The sequence below is a fragment of the Pseudonaja textilis genome, chromosome 3 (genome assembly GCF_049901715.1).
Source record: "Pseudonaja textilis isolate UNSWEBS1 chromosome 3, rPseTex1.2, whole genome shotgun sequence".
Taxonomy (NCBI): Eukaryota; Metazoa; Chordata; class Lepidosauria; order Squamata; family Elapidae; genus Pseudonaja; species Pseudonaja textilis.
The window spans coordinates 175,004,254-175,023,096 of NC_141992.1; the positions used below are offsets into that span (position 1 = coordinate 175,004,254).

Genomic DNA, 18,843 nt, shown 5'->3' on the forward strand with positions numbered 1-18,843 from the left:
TAGGCCTTGTCCAGTCCATGGTAGATGATTTTTGCCATCTTAGAACCATAGGAAAATGCATACTACTAGCAAATAACTACATTAGTTAGGAAAGATATAAAGTATTCTAATTCCAAGAAAGTATAAACACAATGGAAGACCAAACACATTTAAAGAGGGAAAATTCATTCTTACCAACATATCCAAATAATTTGTATGGGTTTGTATGTTGTGTCTATCTTCCACTGCAATTTTCTTGAAATTTTTCAATTTCACTGGTATTTTTTTTGCTACTTTGAAAAATGGTTCCATCCACTCAACGCATTCTGCAATATTAGCCCAATCCAATCCTAAAAACAAAGTGAAACGATTTATTGTAGCGACCTGAAATATTTGACATCTGTTATTTACTAATGTCTCAAAGCCTCCTGTTTATTTTTTACTTTGTTAACTTGCAAGGCTGGAAGAAGCTTTTGCATTGCTCTTACACAGAAGCATCTTAGTCACTATAAGTGCAGGTCAGTGTTGCTTCAGAGTCTTTTAGCAACCCACCAATACCTAGCCTGCCAACACATAAAATTTTTTTCTTTATTTCTTTATACTGAGAGCATATGCACCAAAGACAAATTCTTTGTGTGTCCAATCACACTTGGCCAATAAAGAATTCTATTCTAAATTATTGCATATTGATGAGCAGAGCAAGGAGACTATCCAAGAGAACAAAGAGGACCAAAGAATGGAAAATAGATAGCTATATAGCCATATTTTCCTCTCATTCTTTACATTATTTTCTCCATTGAATGTTCAAGACAAAAGAGAGAGAAAACAAAGCAACAGAAGAATAGATATTTTTTAAAAAGAGAGGCACAGAATCTCATTGTATGATTCCCCAATTCATACTAACAATATTTTAATCATGCCTAAAATAGAAATGAAAATTGGCCATGGAAATCATAGAAGAAATCTATTACTTTAATGTGTGGCTGAAAAAGAAGGAAATAGAGGATGAAAATAAGATGGATGAGGCAAGGCCCCAGAAAGCAGGAAGTCTCGGGATGAAAAAAAGTATTGAATTGAAAATTTAGATGCCATTTCTTTAGAACAGAAGTGTCAAACTCACGTCATCATGTAACATTGCAACTTTTTCCCCCTTTGCTAAGCCGGGCATGGGCATGACCAGCATATGACACATCTGGACCACGGGCTGCGAGTTTGACAGCCCTGCTCTAGATGATTATATACCTGCTCACTCTTCAATTAACTGAGAAAACACATACACAATAAGAGGGGGGGATACTATAATTCATCACTTTTATGGTCATGTCATGGATATGCCAAATTTATTAAACATTGTGCCCTTCAATGTCTTATGGCAGTTGCAGACTCACATACATTAACTTCCAAAAATGAAAAGAAAAACACAATTATTCATAGTTTACCATACCTGAAGCCTTCTTTACTACTAGTTCTGAGGTATGATAGCAGAGGGCAGCAGCTGCCAATATCCTATATTGGAAATCCAGAGAATTGACATCTAGAATACAGAGATCTAAAAGCTGTGGAATGACATACATATCATTAGAAAGAACTTTACAAATACAACAATGCATCAACTGTTGCTCAATATAAGCTCAGTATAAAATCTACAGTATCTTTCCCACAATTCTTATATTAGAAAAACTCAGGTGTACTGTTTCATTAGATCTGCATCTGATACATAGCCTATATTTGTGCTGTGGGTCTGCCTCCCAATCAAGCGTTAATTTCTCACGCAAAGCTGATGGCAATTGTCTTTTTATACATTGACGCTGAGCACCAGACAGCAGCTCATTGTCGCTGAGGACTTTCATGCTTCAAAGTCCAGTCAAGTGGCTGTTTTGCTTTCCCGCCTAGAGTAGTTTGCAATTTGATTGGAGGCTTAGATTTTCTATCCACTTATCTATTCTCTTAGTTTTTAGTAGATCTATCTAGATTTAGTTTATTGAATTAAATAAATTATGAATCTGCATTAAGTTGAAACCTACTGTATATGAGTGCTACTTCAAGGTTAAACAGATTTCAGACTATCAGGTCTTCTCTGCTCTTTGATTGAGATCCAGAGACCAAGGTATAAATGTAGAATTAAGGTATTAATATCAGTTGTTCTCCCAGCTTTACATGTCATGCATGCAAAAAAAGAAACCTACCTGTGCTATTTCAATAAATTTGTCCTGAGAATATTGAGGTAGCAGCACTTTGGGAGCATCCTTCACTGCATCCACTTGAAGATAAAGATTCAGCCAGGAGATTACTGTCACTGGGCACAACTCCCACTTAAGAGCCTACAAATATTAAAACATAATGTTTATAGGGCTGTCTATTGCAGTGGTTTAGCTTTCAAATTGTGTGATATCTGCAGCAGATATTGTCCAAGTAAATAAGCTTTCGTTATTTTAGTCTCACAAGGAGCGGAAGAGATAGCATTCTTTATTATGTCATTGATAAATAAGTTTTTATTTTCATATTTGACAGCATGCTAATTTTCAATGTGTAGTGTTAGTGGAAGGGATGACCTTTCAAATCAAAGCATTTTGCATAGATCAACTGTACAACCAGAAATTCTAGAACAACTGATATCTACATGAGACCTCCAAAGTCTCCAGATTCCCCCTGAAATTTACCACAGATTTATAATTGAATATGAGACCATGAGAAAATTATTAAATATATGGGGATTTAACTACAGTATGTTAATTAAATGTATATTCAGTTAAAGCACACAATCAATTGGTTCATTCATTTATTTGTCTGAACCTCAGAGACATTTAGGACCATGACTATTTGAGTAGAATTCTACTCAAAAGCTAAGGGCATCTCTCAGCCTGAAAAAAAATGGTAATTTCTGTCAAGTCCTACTCCGGAAATAATCCATTAAAGGCATCCCATTCTGAACAAGCCAAATAAACGGTCCTGTGATAAGAGTAATGTGAATAATCTCAAAAGCAAAAGTTGTTCCAGCTTCATATACTCCTTTAATATAGCTACCAAGCATGAACAATTCCTAGACCTAACTCTTCTTTATCTCAATAACACAGTTAAATTCTCTTCCATCAACTATTAGGCTGGAAAAAATAACTATGCTTAAAATAACTCATTTTTCTTTTAAAGAGGATGTTTCCCAGCTGATTAGTAATATCCAACTTTAAGACAAGAAGACATAGCATTCATAAAGCAGTATTTAAAAGCAGTTCAGATTAAGACGTTGGTAAATTAATTCCTAGTATATTAGTTCCAGAAAGAAGAGCTCAAATAGTTAGCATCCCAGTTTTGTTACCTTTAGTATAATTAATTCCATCCTTATAATGTCATCTTCACTGCAAGCACCATCAGTAACATAGGCAAACTCCTGCAGTTTAGGAGCATATATCTCCTTTAAAAAAGAAAAAATAGTGTTAAAACAGACTTTGCAGAACTGATTAACATAGTTTTCTAGATCCCTAGACTATAAATATATAGTTTAGTTTTATAGCTTGGAAGCTCAATTCAATTACTGATTTTTTTTAAATTTCCCATAGGAAACATAATTGTCTACATAGATACAATCTATTGTGTAAAATAGCAGTGCTCCTATGCAATACCAGCTGTGTCAGAAATCCATTGGTAATTCTCCTGTCTCTGGTTCAAAACTTTCCTAACCTTGCAAATAAAAAAAAATCAATCTACAAATAACTATCGGCTATGCTAGGATATCTATTCCTAAACTGTACCAGCTTTCCAAATCTCTAGAAATCTCCATTATTTAACTTAAATGAGTGTCCATATACTGAGTAAAATGACATGGCAACATGTTTCACATGCATTATCTTTCCAAATGAAAAAAAAGAAATTAGCAGGACATCTTAAAAGCTGACCATATGTGCTATTTTTAGTGAGTTTAGGTCAAAAATATTCCTACAGTCTATGAAAGGGGAATCATTTGGATATTTTCAGGAAGTTTTCTGAAATACTTTTTCTTTCAGAAAATACTATTTTATCTGATCTCAAACACAGATGGGAACCCCTTAATTCTACCCCAATACTAAGTATAACCAAGTAGCTATAGTAATGTATCGCATGCCTCTACTTACCTCAAGCTTGGAAGCAATGAACAGGGTTGTGATTCCTATAAGCTGAAGCATGGTTTTATTTATGTCCTTCTGAGTCAGCATGAATCTATCAAAAAAGTCTTGGGCCAAATAGAATGTTTCTCTATGAAGTGTGTATACTTCACATACCTGTAATGAAATGCAAAATGTTAAATCGTTAATTTAAAACTGGTGCTTTAACTTAAGGAAAATACACATTTTAAAAGGAAACAAATTAAATGCTTAAGATTCTTGGACACTATGCTATTCCCTCTGTGTTGTTTTACAATCTTATTTCAATACTTACCTCTAGAAGCCAATCCAGTAGGACTGATCTCATATGTGGTTGTAGATTTGAGTGTAGCGATGTGAAATGCTTGCAGTGAGAATATTTGCTTTCTTTTTTGAGAATGTTGAACCAAACATCTCCAGAACTTCCCCAACTAAAATCAAAATAATAAAATTTCAGATAAAAGAAAAAATAAACAGGCAAATTTGCTTTGGTACAAGTATTTGATTCTGAAACTAAATGCTTCTGTTTGGTGAACCCAATTTATTATTTTTAATTTCTAAAACAAAACGTATTTTTACAGTGATTCTGTTAAATGCTGCGAAATTGTCATTTATTGCATTTCCTAGTTTTTCAATATTACATTTATATTTTCAATATGAAAACAAAAAACAGAATAAACAACAGACAGTTCACTTCAGACAAAACTGTAACAGAAGTCTGTTATGTGCAAAAGAAGCAGAAAACAAAAAATAGCATGAACAAGATCAAAACACATATTCTATGCAAAGCTGTAGCTTAGCCTGGACTTTTTAGAATTTATATTCCTAAATTCTATTGTCTGCTTAAAAAATAGGATGTTTATTACACAGCAATCAACCAAAATGAATTCCAAATTTTAAAAATCAGTTAGCTGTTTTATTTACACCTGAAGCCTCAGCGCAAAAATACTCACATTAGTCATGAGCACAAAACAAATTACTTTATGACAATTTCATACTTTAGCAGAGGAGAGGTCACAAGAAGAGATGTTTTATTTGCTGTAAATGAGCTCAGAGCTCCCATTTTCCCTCTAAAAATTGGTGTGTGGTAGAAAACTGTACAACAACCATATTAAGGAAATGCATTTGTTATTTTCAAGTGTTGTTTCTGGAATGAGAGATGTTCAAGTACTACAATCAGGTAGTTTTTTCCTGGCAAATAGTCAATTGGATTCCAAATTGCACTTGTCCATTAAGATTTGAGATTTTAGCACTAGCTCTGAAAATATGTAGAGCACTTAGACTAAAACCAAAACATTTGAAATAGCTGCACTGATGGGTTCTTTATTATGTTCCATATATCACTGAAGCCAAGCTAAGTGTGGCCCTTTATATACCCTCTTTAACAATAGTAAAGCAAGGAACACATTCTGTCTCCCCAGCTCTGCATTGAACCACGTCTGCTAGCTAAAACACTGCTGCTTCCAAGCATGGTTTATCAATCTCTCTGAATTATTAGGGACACTGTCCAAAGGCAGAATGAGATTACTTCAAGCCTATTTAAGGAAACTACTGTATCTAGATAGCACATTTAATGCTTAGGTACAGTTTAACCATAGTTGTGCATGAGGCTTTCTGAAGGGATATCCAATTTTCTCCATTGATATATCAATACATAGCAATATTTTTAATTAGTTTCAGCACATCTAGCTTACCTCAGATCCGGTAAAGGTGATGGATTTATAAAGAGATTTCTAAATCTGTATTTTTTGAATCTGGAGAAGTCTGTGGTTGTACTTTCTTTGTGTGGAGTTTCTATTATTATGCAAGGAGATACACCGCCTGATATTGTGGATGGCCAACAGCTCTAAAAATAAGATAATAATACAGCTCTCAGATACCACTAGTTCTTGACAAACAGTGATGTCTTCATATCACCATTGAAAAACACATTTTTAATATACATTTATGTCATTCATGTGATGTTATCAGCACATACTCATTTTAACTAAGCAATTATATTCTAGGAACTAAAATGCAATGTTTTCTTAGTGAAAAATGGTCTTATAAATAAATTATAACATTAAAAGCATGCCTTCATACATGTTTATTAAAACTAGATTCTGCCAATACAGGAGTGAATAAAATTTTCCCCTTATATTGAATCTACATATACTTTCTGAATTACCACATTCTGAAGAACGGAATCTATATTTCAAAGCAGTATTATGCAGATCAACCATACCTTAATTTCATATTGATATCCCACATTTTCTTCATCTATCTTGGAGTCCTTTGTAAAACAAACAAAAATCATTAATACCTAAGCAGCAATTAACTAATATCCAGTTCTTCAGATTCATCAAGAGCTTCTCAAACAATTGGGACTCAGGACAAAAACAATAAGACTTTGCATGGCTTGGTTTTCAAAATATTTATCAGATTCTGATACCTATTCAACTTTTTTTCATGATTATTAAACATCTGTACATACACTTTCTTTAAAAGAAAATAGAATAATTTATTTATTTTTTACAATCAAGCAAGGTCAATTGCATATATTTAACAGGTAAAGGGGATTCTGTTGTTTGTTATCAAATATTTCCACCAGATGTACGAATACAACTACTGTTATATACTTGAGGTTTCCCTGGCAAGTGTCCCCCGAAAGTAAAATTGGGCAAATGGAAAAGGCAGGTTCAGGCCATAGTTAAGGTGTCAGATTTTATTCAAGAAGGCATGCACTCAAGGTCCCACTCAATCAAATTTCATGTGTGTGTTTGGAACAATCAATCTTCGCAAGCTACCCTGCAGGATTTTGAGGTGGAGCTTAGAACAGATCTCCATCTAAGCTAACGTGATTTCTCAGGAAAAAAATAGGTATATATGCACTAACGAATTGGGCCTTTAGTATTTGTAAATCTATGGCATATGTGTGAGATGCTAATACCACATACATACATACATACATACATACATACATACATACACAAATATGCATATGCACACACAGGGACTTAAGTCAGTTGCATCCAAAGGAGCATGATTCTTTTGTCAGAAGGATGAAAGCAGCATTGCAACATTGTGCTGCAAGCGTTGCCTCATTTTTATATATGCACATCACAGGCAATCCTGTTTTTGTCATTCTTCCCTTACCCTTGGTCTGCCCTACAGATTCCACTGTATTGAATTATTCACTAGTCTTTGCATAAGGCCACCCAGTTCATACATAAGCTTTTTTCTATATATGACTCTTAAAATTCCAACCCACCTGCATAGATTTCCTTTTTCTGTTCTGAAGTGACAATGGAACCTGCAGTTCTTCTGGAGATGTGACCTGGCATGGCAGATGCAGTTTAGCTTGCAAACGGCTACTGCAGAAGGGAAAGATATTTTATTCCATCAGAGACATAGAAGAGTGCACTGCTTTACCTGCATTGTATATTATAAAAGTGATTATTACCTTCGCCTGGACATCTTATTTGAAATTCCAGATTATTTCCCTGCAAATAACAGAAGATTAGAAGTTAATTCAAAGCCACAATTTCGCCACTAAACACTAGCTTGTAAAAATTCCGGCTTTCAGTTACTTATTCTGAAAAAGTGCTTCACTAGTTATGCCCAACTATTTGGAGAACTCGTCTCTATGTGTGCATGTGAGCTGCATACTCCACCAAGACTTGCTACAGTAACATAAAGGTCAACAAAGGACCAATGTACAAATGTGTAGCACATCCAAATACATATTTCTGAAATCTAGGTTCTGAAATTTACAACCAGAACAAAAAGTGCTCCACAGAAAGGCAGGTTCCTGTTCCTCCTGAAAAGCCTGGGCTTGGAAAAGAAAATTCATTGGGCAAATTGCCCAAGCCAATCTTGTTTCATCCTGGAAAAAATCTGCATGCGTGAATCAGGTGAATTGAATTGGGAGACTGGCACACTGTCTCAACCTAAGATAACAGATTTCTCTAAACCAGCATTTCTCAACCATAGCAGCTTGAAGATGTGTGGACTTCAGCTCCCAGAATTATTGGCTGAGGAATTCTGGGAGTTTAAGTCCACATATTTTCAAGCTGCCAAGGTTGAGAAACACTACTCTAACCCCTTAGAAGTAAAGGTTACCTTTCCATTTTTGCAAACATCTAGTCAATTTCAGGTTCCCCTACTTCTGTTTATTGCCTCACAGTAGCCATTTTGTACTATATTTAAAGATCCTCTTGAGGCACCTTCTGTTTCTTTTCTCGAAAGCAACTACAACTACAGTATTATAGCCCTGTACAGTATTTGTTACAATGAAGTGAGAACTTTATAATCCAATATTAAGCGATACAGATACAGAGGATATACTGAAAATCTTAGCAGTTTGAGAACTAGCACAACTGTACCTTCATTAGAGGCCGGTTTTGTACCTGAAACTTTTCTAGGCACAGATACACAGACCGACTACTGTAGAACTCCTAGCCTTTTATTTTATCCATTATTATGGTAGCTCCTTATGACTACAAACAGATACATTGTGGTTTCTCTTGTTGGGGAAACCAAAAACAAAATTTCAATACCCCTCCCTTCTTTCTGCTGGGCGGGAAGGGGCCTGATCCTGTCCTATAGCCTTTTTGAGCTCTTCAAATGCCCCCGTTTCTCCGCTCTTAACAACCCCGCGCCAATTTGCAGAGAGCGGGTAAGTGAAGAAGGCGGCAAGAGCAGCAACGCCTGGTTCTCCGAGCGTCCTCCCAATGTCCACCCGAGTCCCGATTGTCGCCACTCTTAACCCGCTGGCGTGGGGTGCTGAGTCCGGGGGGCGATGCAAGTAAAAGGGAGGAGAAGTGGGGTGCAATAACGCCTTGCTAAATTAACAAGGGGGAGGGGAGGTCACAAGCGGGAACCGGGGATGGGGTGGAAACACCCCTTTAAACAAGAGTCACACAAGAGACCAGGAAACCTTTCCCGCCTTCAGTTACTTCTTCGTGGAGGGAGGGGGGGGGCGCTTCATTGGTCGCACCCCGATTGTCGAAGAGAGACTTTTGACAGAAGGGCTCCAAGGGGACCCTAGGAACCCCGATTCCTCCCCACTCTTTGCATTAAGGTTTCCCTCCAAATGGAGCCAGTCCGGACACCCATGTACCTCCCCCACTCCAGGACGGCACCGATCAAGAGCCGGTCTTTGCACCCCCGGGCAAATACTTAGGGGGGGGGGCGGGATGTGTGTGTGTGGTATTTTGGAGGACAAATGAGCCCCCCCTCCCCAAACTGGCTCTCTCTCCCGCCTTCTGGTGAGAAAGCGCCTTCCACCTCCGCGCATGCCCGGCACCCCATCTGGATTTTGGGGGAGGGGGGGAGTGAAGGGTAAGTGCTGGGGCAGCCCGGGAAATGAACGGGCGGGATCCCCCACCCAACCCCAGTCCACCCTCTTGCAACGCGGGAGGGAGTCCGGGTCTCTCCCTCCAAAAATATCCGGCACTCCCAGCCAAGGCAGGCCGATCGAGCCGGGTCTTGCCTTAGGATATCCCCCCTACGCTGGAGGCTCATGGCTCCCCACTTCGGATAAGGCTAGACACCCCTCTCCACACCCAGCACCCCCCAAACCGGGATTCCCTCCGGGCTGGAAGGTTGGGGGTGGGGGGGTAGAGATATGACACCACCCAGAAGAGCAGCCTTTTTCCATCCGAGGGGCAGGCACCCCTCTCCCGCCACGACACCCTCCGAGCTGACCTCCCCGAGGTCGGATGGGCTGGGGATCCCCGTCCTTTCGCCCTCCCCGCCTCAATTCTCCCTCCAAAATGCAAGTCGGCAAGCTGGCGGGCGGGCATCCCGCCTTCTGGCTTCCTTTCCCCTGGCGAGAAGCCTCGCGCCTCGGCCCCGCTGCCAGTCGATCAGGGTATCCCACCCCCGTGGCCCCCCTAAAGACCCCCCTCAGAATCTTGGGGCGCAGTTCCACCCCCCGAAAGCATCTCCACAGCCGCTCCCCCACTCAGCGCTCCCTCGCGTGCCAGAGGAAAACCGGGGTGGGGTGGGGAACCCAGGCAGGGCAACCGCCCCCACTCCGGCGCCCCCTCGGGCATCCTTCCCCCACCCTCCCCGCCGGAGCCCCCACGCACCGCACCTCAGCTGCTTCAGCCGCGCAGAAACTGAACTGTTCTCAGCTGGCGCCGGCGCCAAGGCTCTATATGGGCCCCGTCTGCGCATGCGCCAGCGCGGCTCCCGGCTCGTCCCTCCTGTCCGCGCCTGCGGTTCCCGGGCTGCGGATTCTCCCGCCCGCCTGCTCCTCCGGGCGCTTCAACCCGCATCCAGGGCCGGGGGTTACCTCCGCGAGAGAAGGCCGATCCCCTTCAGTCCGGCAACGAGAGCCCCGCTTAGTCTGGGGCTGCTGTTCCCCCCTTTGCAGGTGGAGGGAAGGAAGACTTTGAAAGCCACTCCTCAAACCCGGGGCCACGGCGGTGGGCTTTGCCTCCTTTCCTGCACCCGTTCGGCGGGCTTCGCAGGAAGAAGCGCCAGCCGGAGGTGCTGAGCTCCGGGCTGCTTCATTCTCGCTCCACCAACCCGGCGATGGCGCAATAGCGCGGCGTTCAGTCCCTGCCGGCGGCCAAGCGCGTCCTCCCTTCCCCTTCCAGTCCCGCCAAATGTGCTTCGCTGACATCACCGCTTCGAGCGGCTCCCTGCAGGGCTGACCTCCCTCGGCTCGCCAGCGGCGGAGGCGGCGGCGGCGGCGGCGGGGTGAGGATCTGTCTCTCCCTGGAAATAGCCGGTGGGGCGCCGGGTTTGTACCCGGGGAATTAGCCCACAAGGGATAAAACGAAGCCCCTTGTCCAACGCGCTTGCCCGAGGCAAGGCCCGCGCGTCCTCTTCTCAAGGTCTTTCCTCGTTCCCACGTGCGAGATATAACGGGTTTCTCCCCGCCGGTCCCAACCCGCCTTAAGGCCATCAGACGCAGCCGCGTCCCCGGGAGCCCGCGGAACCCGACGCTCCCCGGGTTTGTTTGGCGCTCTGTCGCCGCCCCTGGGCGGAATCAAGCGGCGCGCCCCAGCCAATGAGAAGGGAGGGAATCTCGGCAACGTGGAGTTGTCAGCAGAATGTAAACACAGCCGGTTTGAAGGGTGACTGAGGAAAAGGAAGCGGCGCTCGGCCTCCAGCACGGGGACTGCAGCCATGGCTTCTCTAAACGGGAAGGGAGGGTGTTGCAGTGTTTCTTCGGAAAAAGCATTGCAAAACTTTGTACCTTTGAAGACTGTTGGATTTTCAACTCAACTCATTAAGAAGAGATAAATTCCAAAATTCAAGCCTAAGGTTCCTCTTCTGGAAGAATTCGTCCCTATCAGAAGAAAATTGTCGGGAGGTGCAAAAGGAAACCAAGGCCACTCCACTTCTTCCTTAAAGCCCAATTCCTACTCTGCACTTCTGCTCAGCCAACCCAGAGGGATTAACGGGGTTTGTTCCCAACAAAAGTTTTAGTTTAGTTTACCTTATTGTCATTGCACCTTGTACAACAAAATTAAATAACATCTTCAATGTACATTATGACCAGGGGTGGGATTCTGCCGGTTCTGTTCACTTCTGTAGAACCGGTTGCTCTGAAGAGCAGCAAACAGCAGACATAGAACCGGTTCTATGTCTGCTGCTGTTTTGGGCCACCTGCCCACCCAGGCTCTTACCTGACCTTTATTTCCTGCGTTTTCAACTGCAGCTGCTTTGCGCAACACAGCTGCGGTTGAAAAAGCAGGGAAAAAGGGCTTTTCCAAGCACTGCGCACTTGCACACAGCACTGCTCAGCTGTCCGGGCAGCTCAGCAGGTCGTAAATTGCACTTGCGTGACTCGCGCATGCATGCACGACGCAAAGCAACAGAACCGATAGTTATGGGTCGGATCCCATCCCTGACTATGACTATGACTATGAAATTAAACACAAACACACATCCTTCAATTCAATGTATAAAATGTGAATGATGTATTTATTTTCATAGTCATAATGTATACTGAAGATGGCATTTAATTTCATTGTACGAGGTGCAATGACAATAAAGTAAATTAAACTAAACTTACCTTGGGAACAAGGCCCATTAAACCTCCTGGGTGAACAGAAGTGTAGGAGTTGGGCTTTAAGGAAGAAGTGGAGTGGCCTGATAGGGAAGAATTCCTCCAGAAGAGGAATCTTAGGCTTGAATTTTGGAATTTATCTCTTATTAATGAGTTGACTTAAAAATCCAACAGTCTTAATTTTCCCACACACATACCCTGTTAGAGTGCAACTAACTAGTCAGGGGTCTGCAACCTTAAACACTCAAAGAGCCATTTGGACCCATTTCCCACAGAAAACACCTGGAGCCAATAATTTAACAACCGTTTTGACTGGGTGGGTGTGGCCAACTCCACGTCACTCACTCCCACCCAGTCACTTCCTGCTGTGGAATAGGGATTGAGTCTCCATCCCCCACCATCACCCTTACCTTCTTAGGCCAGGCGAAGAGTGACAGGGAGGGGAGGGGTCAGCCAGTGGTGGGATCAGCCAACGGACCCACAGCAGAGGGCCGAAAGAGCCACTGCAGGTTGCAGACCCCTGAACTAGTCCATTCTGTTCTCCTGGCAGATGCTCCTTGCCCTTCACCCCTTCACTGATGGTGAGCCTTGGTTCTGTCTCTGAGTACCACACTGCTCCAGAACAGTATGAGAAATTGAAGGGAGACAGAATCTCCACTGCCTCAGAGCAGCAGGGAGATGTTTGCTTTCGTGAATAGTGTATAACACGAGGAGGGGTATTCTAGGCTAATAACCATTATAAAACCTAGAATGGATGAGCCATCATATTAATCATCTCGATAAAAACGTGCGTGTGTGTGTGTGTAAAAGATTTAATCTGGATATGACTGAATTGATAGAAAATATAGTCCCTTTTTTGCATAAAGATGAAATGTTTATTGCTTATGTCAGCTGACATAGATGGTGTGAACTCTTTTTAACAGTGGTCCAATAAATCCTTTCGTCAGATAAATATTCAGCTTCAATCTAAAGATATTTGTTTGAGAGATGCCAGATTAACTCTTGGTAAATGGTAATTTTTTTCTTCTGTGCAGTTCTATTTTGCAGATGAGTATCATCTGTGTCTTTCATTTTCCTGTTATTTTTGTACTTTCTAATTGCTGGCAGTTTACTCGCACCCTTGTTCAATATTTTTTTTAGATAGTCAGCTGTCTAACATGATGGCAGCACATCTCCAGTTTCAGTACAATATAAGCATATTATAAGCACAATATAAGCAGATCTGTCAAACTAGTGGTTACATTTACATATTTTTTTAAAAGCTTCAGTTTGAATTTCATGCACATTTTCCTGCAATCTACTCCATTGCAAAAATATGCCTTCCAAAGTCATAATGAAAGCAAAATCCCAAAAGTAAAAGTGATCAAAGCCTGCAATGGCTTGACAAAAAGCACTGGCACATTTAAAGGCTAATTGGTTAACACTCGGGTGGCAAAAGAACTTCAAAGTAGAACTTACATTGCAGAACCAGTTGAAACAGTCAGAAGCTGTTGTCTCCTTGGCAAAGGACAGTGTAGCGTTGGTTGACCTATGTTGCTGGCACTCATCCTTCCAATGCCCAGGCCATTCAGCAGTAAGGACCTTCCAGGAGCTGCTTGGGTCATGCAACTTGTTACCTACAATTCAGCATCATCAGAATCGACTGGCATTTGTTCAGAATAGTGTAAGCAGAGAAATGAGAATACTACCGAAGTATACTACCGAAGGCCAGTCTCTTGGCTTGACCCAGATGCTGAAGAATTCATCTGATTGTATGATGTACATCTGCTTGGTGGTAATGGTGGAAAGTCAACTGAGCTTCTGTGAGCTAGATAAAATGTGAGGAAAGGAAAATAAAGTGCCAAAGGGAAAGGTGGTAAAATGAATACGGTGAAGATCTGAAGAATTCATTGATGGAACTGGCCAACAGATACATTCTCAAGGCAAGGTGGGGCTTGAAACTGGAAGATATCTCCTTCCACTAGAAGCAGTATAAAAAGGTTCTACAAGATTTCAAAGGTTCTTTGAAATCATCAGGAGTCAAAGGAAAATGTATCTTATGCTCAAATTTCAAATATTTTTTTTTTGGGGGGGGGGAACAGGATGACAGTAATATTTTTCTGTTTTTCATAGATAAAATGTCAATTTATGTAGATATACATTGCATTAATGCTATTAGTCAGTGAGAGCAAACACCAGATTTCTATGCAGGTACCTTTGTATTGTTTTGGAGCAGGCAGAGTCTCTAATTTTAAAAAATCTGGGAGCTTTTAAGTAAGTTCATTAATCAGTCAGTTAAGTTAGTGCCACTCTAGTACTTGTTGTCTCTCGGTTCCATCAACTGAGTCTTTTTCAACAGTTGCATTGCATTTTATATTTAACAAAGAGCTTTATCTGAAAGGTCTTCCAGGAAAGGCTGTGCTACTTGAGCCTGTTTTGTGCTACTTGAGCCTCAGTGATCAAGTGATGCTGTAACCAGGGTTTGCACTTGTATGTTATCTCAGAACATCCTTTTGGCAATAGCCCTGTATAAGTTTACATGGCATTGCCATTTTCTAGGCAGCTCTTTCAGAAAACATATCTGCCTTATTTCTGAAAGGATGGCCTGTCCTCCTGCATCTCATCTCCCAAGGCCCCCTTGTAGCAATAGGATAGCTTGCTTACAAAAAGCAGCCCAAGTGCAGAATTGCCAAAACACTGCAATGTTAAAGTCATTGGAAATTTGCCTTGATGGTGAGCATAGAAGCAAGGGAAAAGATTAAACTATTTAGGGTAAATCTTGATTAGCTAGCAGTTCTTGGCAAGCTTGTTCGACCCACAAATGGGTAAACATACCTGTATGCAAAGTTTCTCTGTATTCAAGTAGATACAAAAACAATTTTAATTAAAAATTTACAAATTTGATACACTTGAAACCAGATTCAGAAGGAATGGAAAACAAAAAGACTAAAAATCTCAAGTAGCTGAAGTAAAACTACTGGTTGACTATTGTAGTTCAGTGGTATTTGTCATCATTGATGTCTGTCTTGGACTTTTCTGGCCCTACAAAAATGGCAGAGATGAAACTTTCTCTATGCAAAGAACTGTTCTACAATTACATTTCCCTTACCTATTGCAATTTGTATCAGAATTCTCCTTAGACACAAAGACCACAGTTGGTGGGTATCTTGGGAGATCATTTGGTACCTCACACTTCTCAGTGCAGAACCACTAAAGCAGAGGTGGTGTTCAGCAGGTTCTGACCAGTTCTGGAGAACCGGTAGTGGAAATTTTGAGTAGTTTGGAGAACTGGCAAATACCATCTCTGACTGGAGATTTTACAGTATCCTTCCCCTGCCATGCCCACCAAGCTATGCCACGCCCACAGAACCAATAGTAAAAAAATTTGAATCCCACCACTGCATTAAAGGAGGATTTTTCCATTCTTGTAACTTTATTGAAATCAACAGAAAGCTAGCAAGCGTTAAGAGTTTTGAAATTTGGGCTAAATCTAGAGATTAAAAATGTTTGAAATGTAACAAGTAACTTATGCCTGCTCCATTCCCACACATATTATCCCCACAGCATTCCAGTAAATCTCAATCTCTTTCTCTCTCTCCCTCCCTCTCCCTCTCTCCCTCTCTCTTTCACACACACAAACAAAGAACTGATTAATATAGAGCAAACATTGGATTCTGAAAACTTTTATCAATTGGCCTTTTTATTGACTGTTTCTTCAGAGGACATTATGAAACAAAATACTTAAGTTATATAGTTGGGTTATTATGATTAATTTCCCTTTTTTTTCCTGGAGACCCTTGAAACCTTTTTATTTCACCTGTTAGATTGCTAGCCTACAAAGCAGTGCAGAAAATTAGATGTGAAAATATCTGTGCCTCTATCACAACTGGCAGAGTGTTAATGTGATGAATTCACAGAAGAAAGTGCCCTAGAACAGCAATGTAGACCAGCACTATGGCCCAAAGGAATCCAAACCATGACCAAATGGCACAGTGATGCTGTTGCCCAAAATATAACACACACAAGGAATAGATGGGAGAGAAACTGATCTGAAACAAGGCTTTCATTACAAAATTCCTGGTTTGGCTATTCTTTGAGCGTAATAGAAAGCAACAATTCACATTGTTAATGTGTCCAAATACAGTCAGGCCAATATTTTACCATTAATATATCAATAGAAAACGGCCTATAAAGCAAGCTGAAAAGACACCAATTTCTCCAGGTAAGACTGAGTAATTCATGCAACATGTTAAACTGCCCAATGGATTTGGTTTATAGGATATGCCAAACCAAACTAGTATTGACAAACACACTGGTATCCAACTTTTCTTTAGGCAGCAATCCAAGACATCTTCCTAAGAGGCCAGCAGATACAGGAGAACTTCTGTTAATGTAACATCACATGATAGGCCACAGCCAAAAGTTCCTGGACCAATTATTTGTTGGTGGATTTAGTGGTTTGGATGTGTTTAAGGAAGTGTACAGGGAGGTAAATGCTTCAATTCCATTGTATTGTTCAGCAAAAAACTAGCCACCCAAATTCAGCAGCTAGGCATAAAAGAGACCCCAAATGAGGCATGGTAGACATATGGCTAGAGACTGCTTACTCATAGCCTAGCACAGTACCATAAATTGGGACACAGTGGAAAGTTCCTACTAATCACTCTGGTTTTTTAAATATAGGAATATTATCTTTTTGTTCAAACACATTGAAATATGCAATCACTTGGCAAAACTTTTCTTCTTCATAGGAATAGATCATTGTAAAAATGAATGAGAAATGAGTCCCGTGCATTTTCAAAATGAAAAAAAAATGGAAAAACAATCAAATGAAATCCAATTAATTTCCATTTGTCATTCATTTTCAATTCTCCTACATTAGATTTCTATTCTGGACCACAGTTAATTGCTCACATGAGATACAAGGGAAGAAACAGGCTATACAATTAAACTGAAAACCTATCAAAATTGAGTAACTGGTTGAGTTTGAACAACTTTTTAAATGGTTTGTTAACCCACCCGCCCCTTTTAATCCATCTGAAAAGTGACAGGTCTGATGTCCTGTTTTAACAAGGGCCTGTTTTATAGCATTTTGCGCTCTTTCACCAATACCGGTATATAAAGGCAATATAGTGGGGTTGGTAAATGAATAAATTAATAAGGAGAAACAAAATGGTTAAGTTTTAAATGAATGGAAAATCAAAAAAGTTTAAGCATTAGAATGGTATGAGAAAAATGTCCTTCCTTGCTCACCCACAGCAGTCAAAAAGTTTTTATCAAGCAACATGCCCTTAGTGGGGATCAGAACTGCAGATTATGATGGAGCAGAAAGACAGGCAACATTATGCCCTCCTTATGGGTCAACTCGGACTCCGACAGTCCTTAGCTCCAGCCAACACGATCAAGGGCCAAAAACAACTATGAATCTGAAGTCTAACTCGTTGCTTCTGAAGATGCCCCATTGCTCCTTGCTGTAGGCGAATCAATGAAGGAAACCAACTGACATTAGACAACAGGATTTCATAACATATTGCATTTTTCATTCCAGATCAAGAACTTGGTATAGAAACTATTCAAGCTCTGGTCATTTTGAGATGTTAAGTACTGTAACCTGCATATGGTATCAACAGGACAGCCAAACCTTGCTTACCAATAGTTCTGTCACAGGCACAAGGAAAATGTCTCTGCAAACAAGCTGCCATTGAGAATGCATAGGCTGATATACAGTATTTATCCAAACAGAAAGCCTTTTTTTTGTATCTTCAAATTCAAGTCTAGTGTGTACAAGTCATTGAAAAAGGCACAGTTTTGTTTATAATATGTATAAAAAACAGTTCCAGCAAAGTTATTGAAATTCCATTCAACGTAACACAAGGCCTTCATTTTTACAAGTTATTACATTTGTTTTTTTGTGGAAAAAAATATACAGATATAATATAAAAAGTCATATTCTAGCCACAAAACACACATTGTTTGAAAAGCAACAAATTCTAATACTCTAATAGTTCCAGGCAATAAAACAAGCTATATAAATATACAAGGAAAGAGTCAGGCTTAAAGTTGTATGTCAAAATTCCTTTTACCATAGCATTATTTCCAATATTAAAAACTGACAAGCACGTATTTCTTTTTCCCCATCACTAGCAAGTTTTCCAGTAAAGACAGCAACTGTACCTCTCAATCAGAAGTCCTAACTTCAAATTCTGGCTAAATCAGGAATAGAGAAATAAATGTGGCCTTTATTTTAAAATTCCTAAAAGTAAATAATGAGAATACAATAGTTTGGTGGGGGGGGAGATGAAGACAACTAAGAGTCACTTGCTGATACAGTACATTATTTCACTTAATCAATTTAAGAACCAAGCCAAACTTGAAAGGGGTTCCTGAGGTATTTTTGGGAGGGGGGAAAATACAGTGATGGTGCTGTGAATTTGACAGACGAAAGGTCCTGAGTGACTACTAAAACAAGGAATGCTTTAGCAGTTTTTAGAAACTGAGCAACAGGATTCAGATCACAGGAATTTAATGGAGAAACATCTCTCCTGAATCCTGGAAGCCAAAAACAAACAAAACAAAAAGCTATTGAACTTTGCCATCTGTGGTTTTAAATTGCTTGTAAATTCTTTGGACTCTTCTTTTGGGATATTTGACAATTAGTGTCTATATAAAAACATGAATCTTTTTTTAGAATATCAGGGAACAGTTAGTTAAGCTCAAGCAAGGAATACACAGTTGCACAGTGACAAATTTGGATTGCCTAGG

The 18,843-nt window shown here is 40.5% G+C and overlaps 1 protein-coding gene across 2 annotated transcripts in view; it reads right to left on the reverse strand.

Annotated features, from left to right (window-relative positions):
- The window catches only part of CCNE2 (cyclin E2), a 12,612-nt gene extending 1,563 nt beyond the window's left edge, over positions 1 to 11,049 (reverse strand). Inside the window, exons 1-11 of one of the 2 annotated variants that reach the window (XM_026705956.2) lie at positions 10,375 to 11,049; positions 7,537 to 7,576; positions 7,345 to 7,447; positions 6,319 to 6,366; positions 5,789 to 5,940; positions 4,390 to 4,525; positions 4,086 to 4,232; positions 3,293 to 3,388; positions 2,166 to 2,300; positions 1,424 to 1,535; positions 175 to 329 (exon numbers count right to left, since the gene is read on the reverse strand). In XM_026705956.2, the coding sequence (XP_026561741.1) occupies positions 175 to 329; positions 1,424 to 1,535; positions 2,166 to 2,300; positions 3,293 to 3,388; positions 4,086 to 4,232; positions 4,390 to 4,525; positions 5,789 to 5,940; positions 6,319 to 6,366; positions 7,345 to 7,447; positions 7,537 to 7,550 (1,098 nt within the window). In that variant the 5' untranslated portion in view covers positions 7,551 to 7,576; positions 10,375 to 11,049. Of the gene's footprint in view, positions 1 to 174; positions 330 to 1,423; positions 1,536 to 2,165; positions 2,301 to 3,292; positions 3,389 to 4,085; positions 4,233 to 4,389; positions 4,526 to 5,788; positions 5,941 to 6,318; positions 6,367 to 7,344; positions 7,448 to 7,536; positions 7,577 to 10,173 lie in introns of both variants that reach the window. The other variant, XM_087931523.1, reaches the window with a different exon arrangement.
- Between the last annotated feature and the right edge of the window lie 7,794 nt (positions 11,050 to 18,843).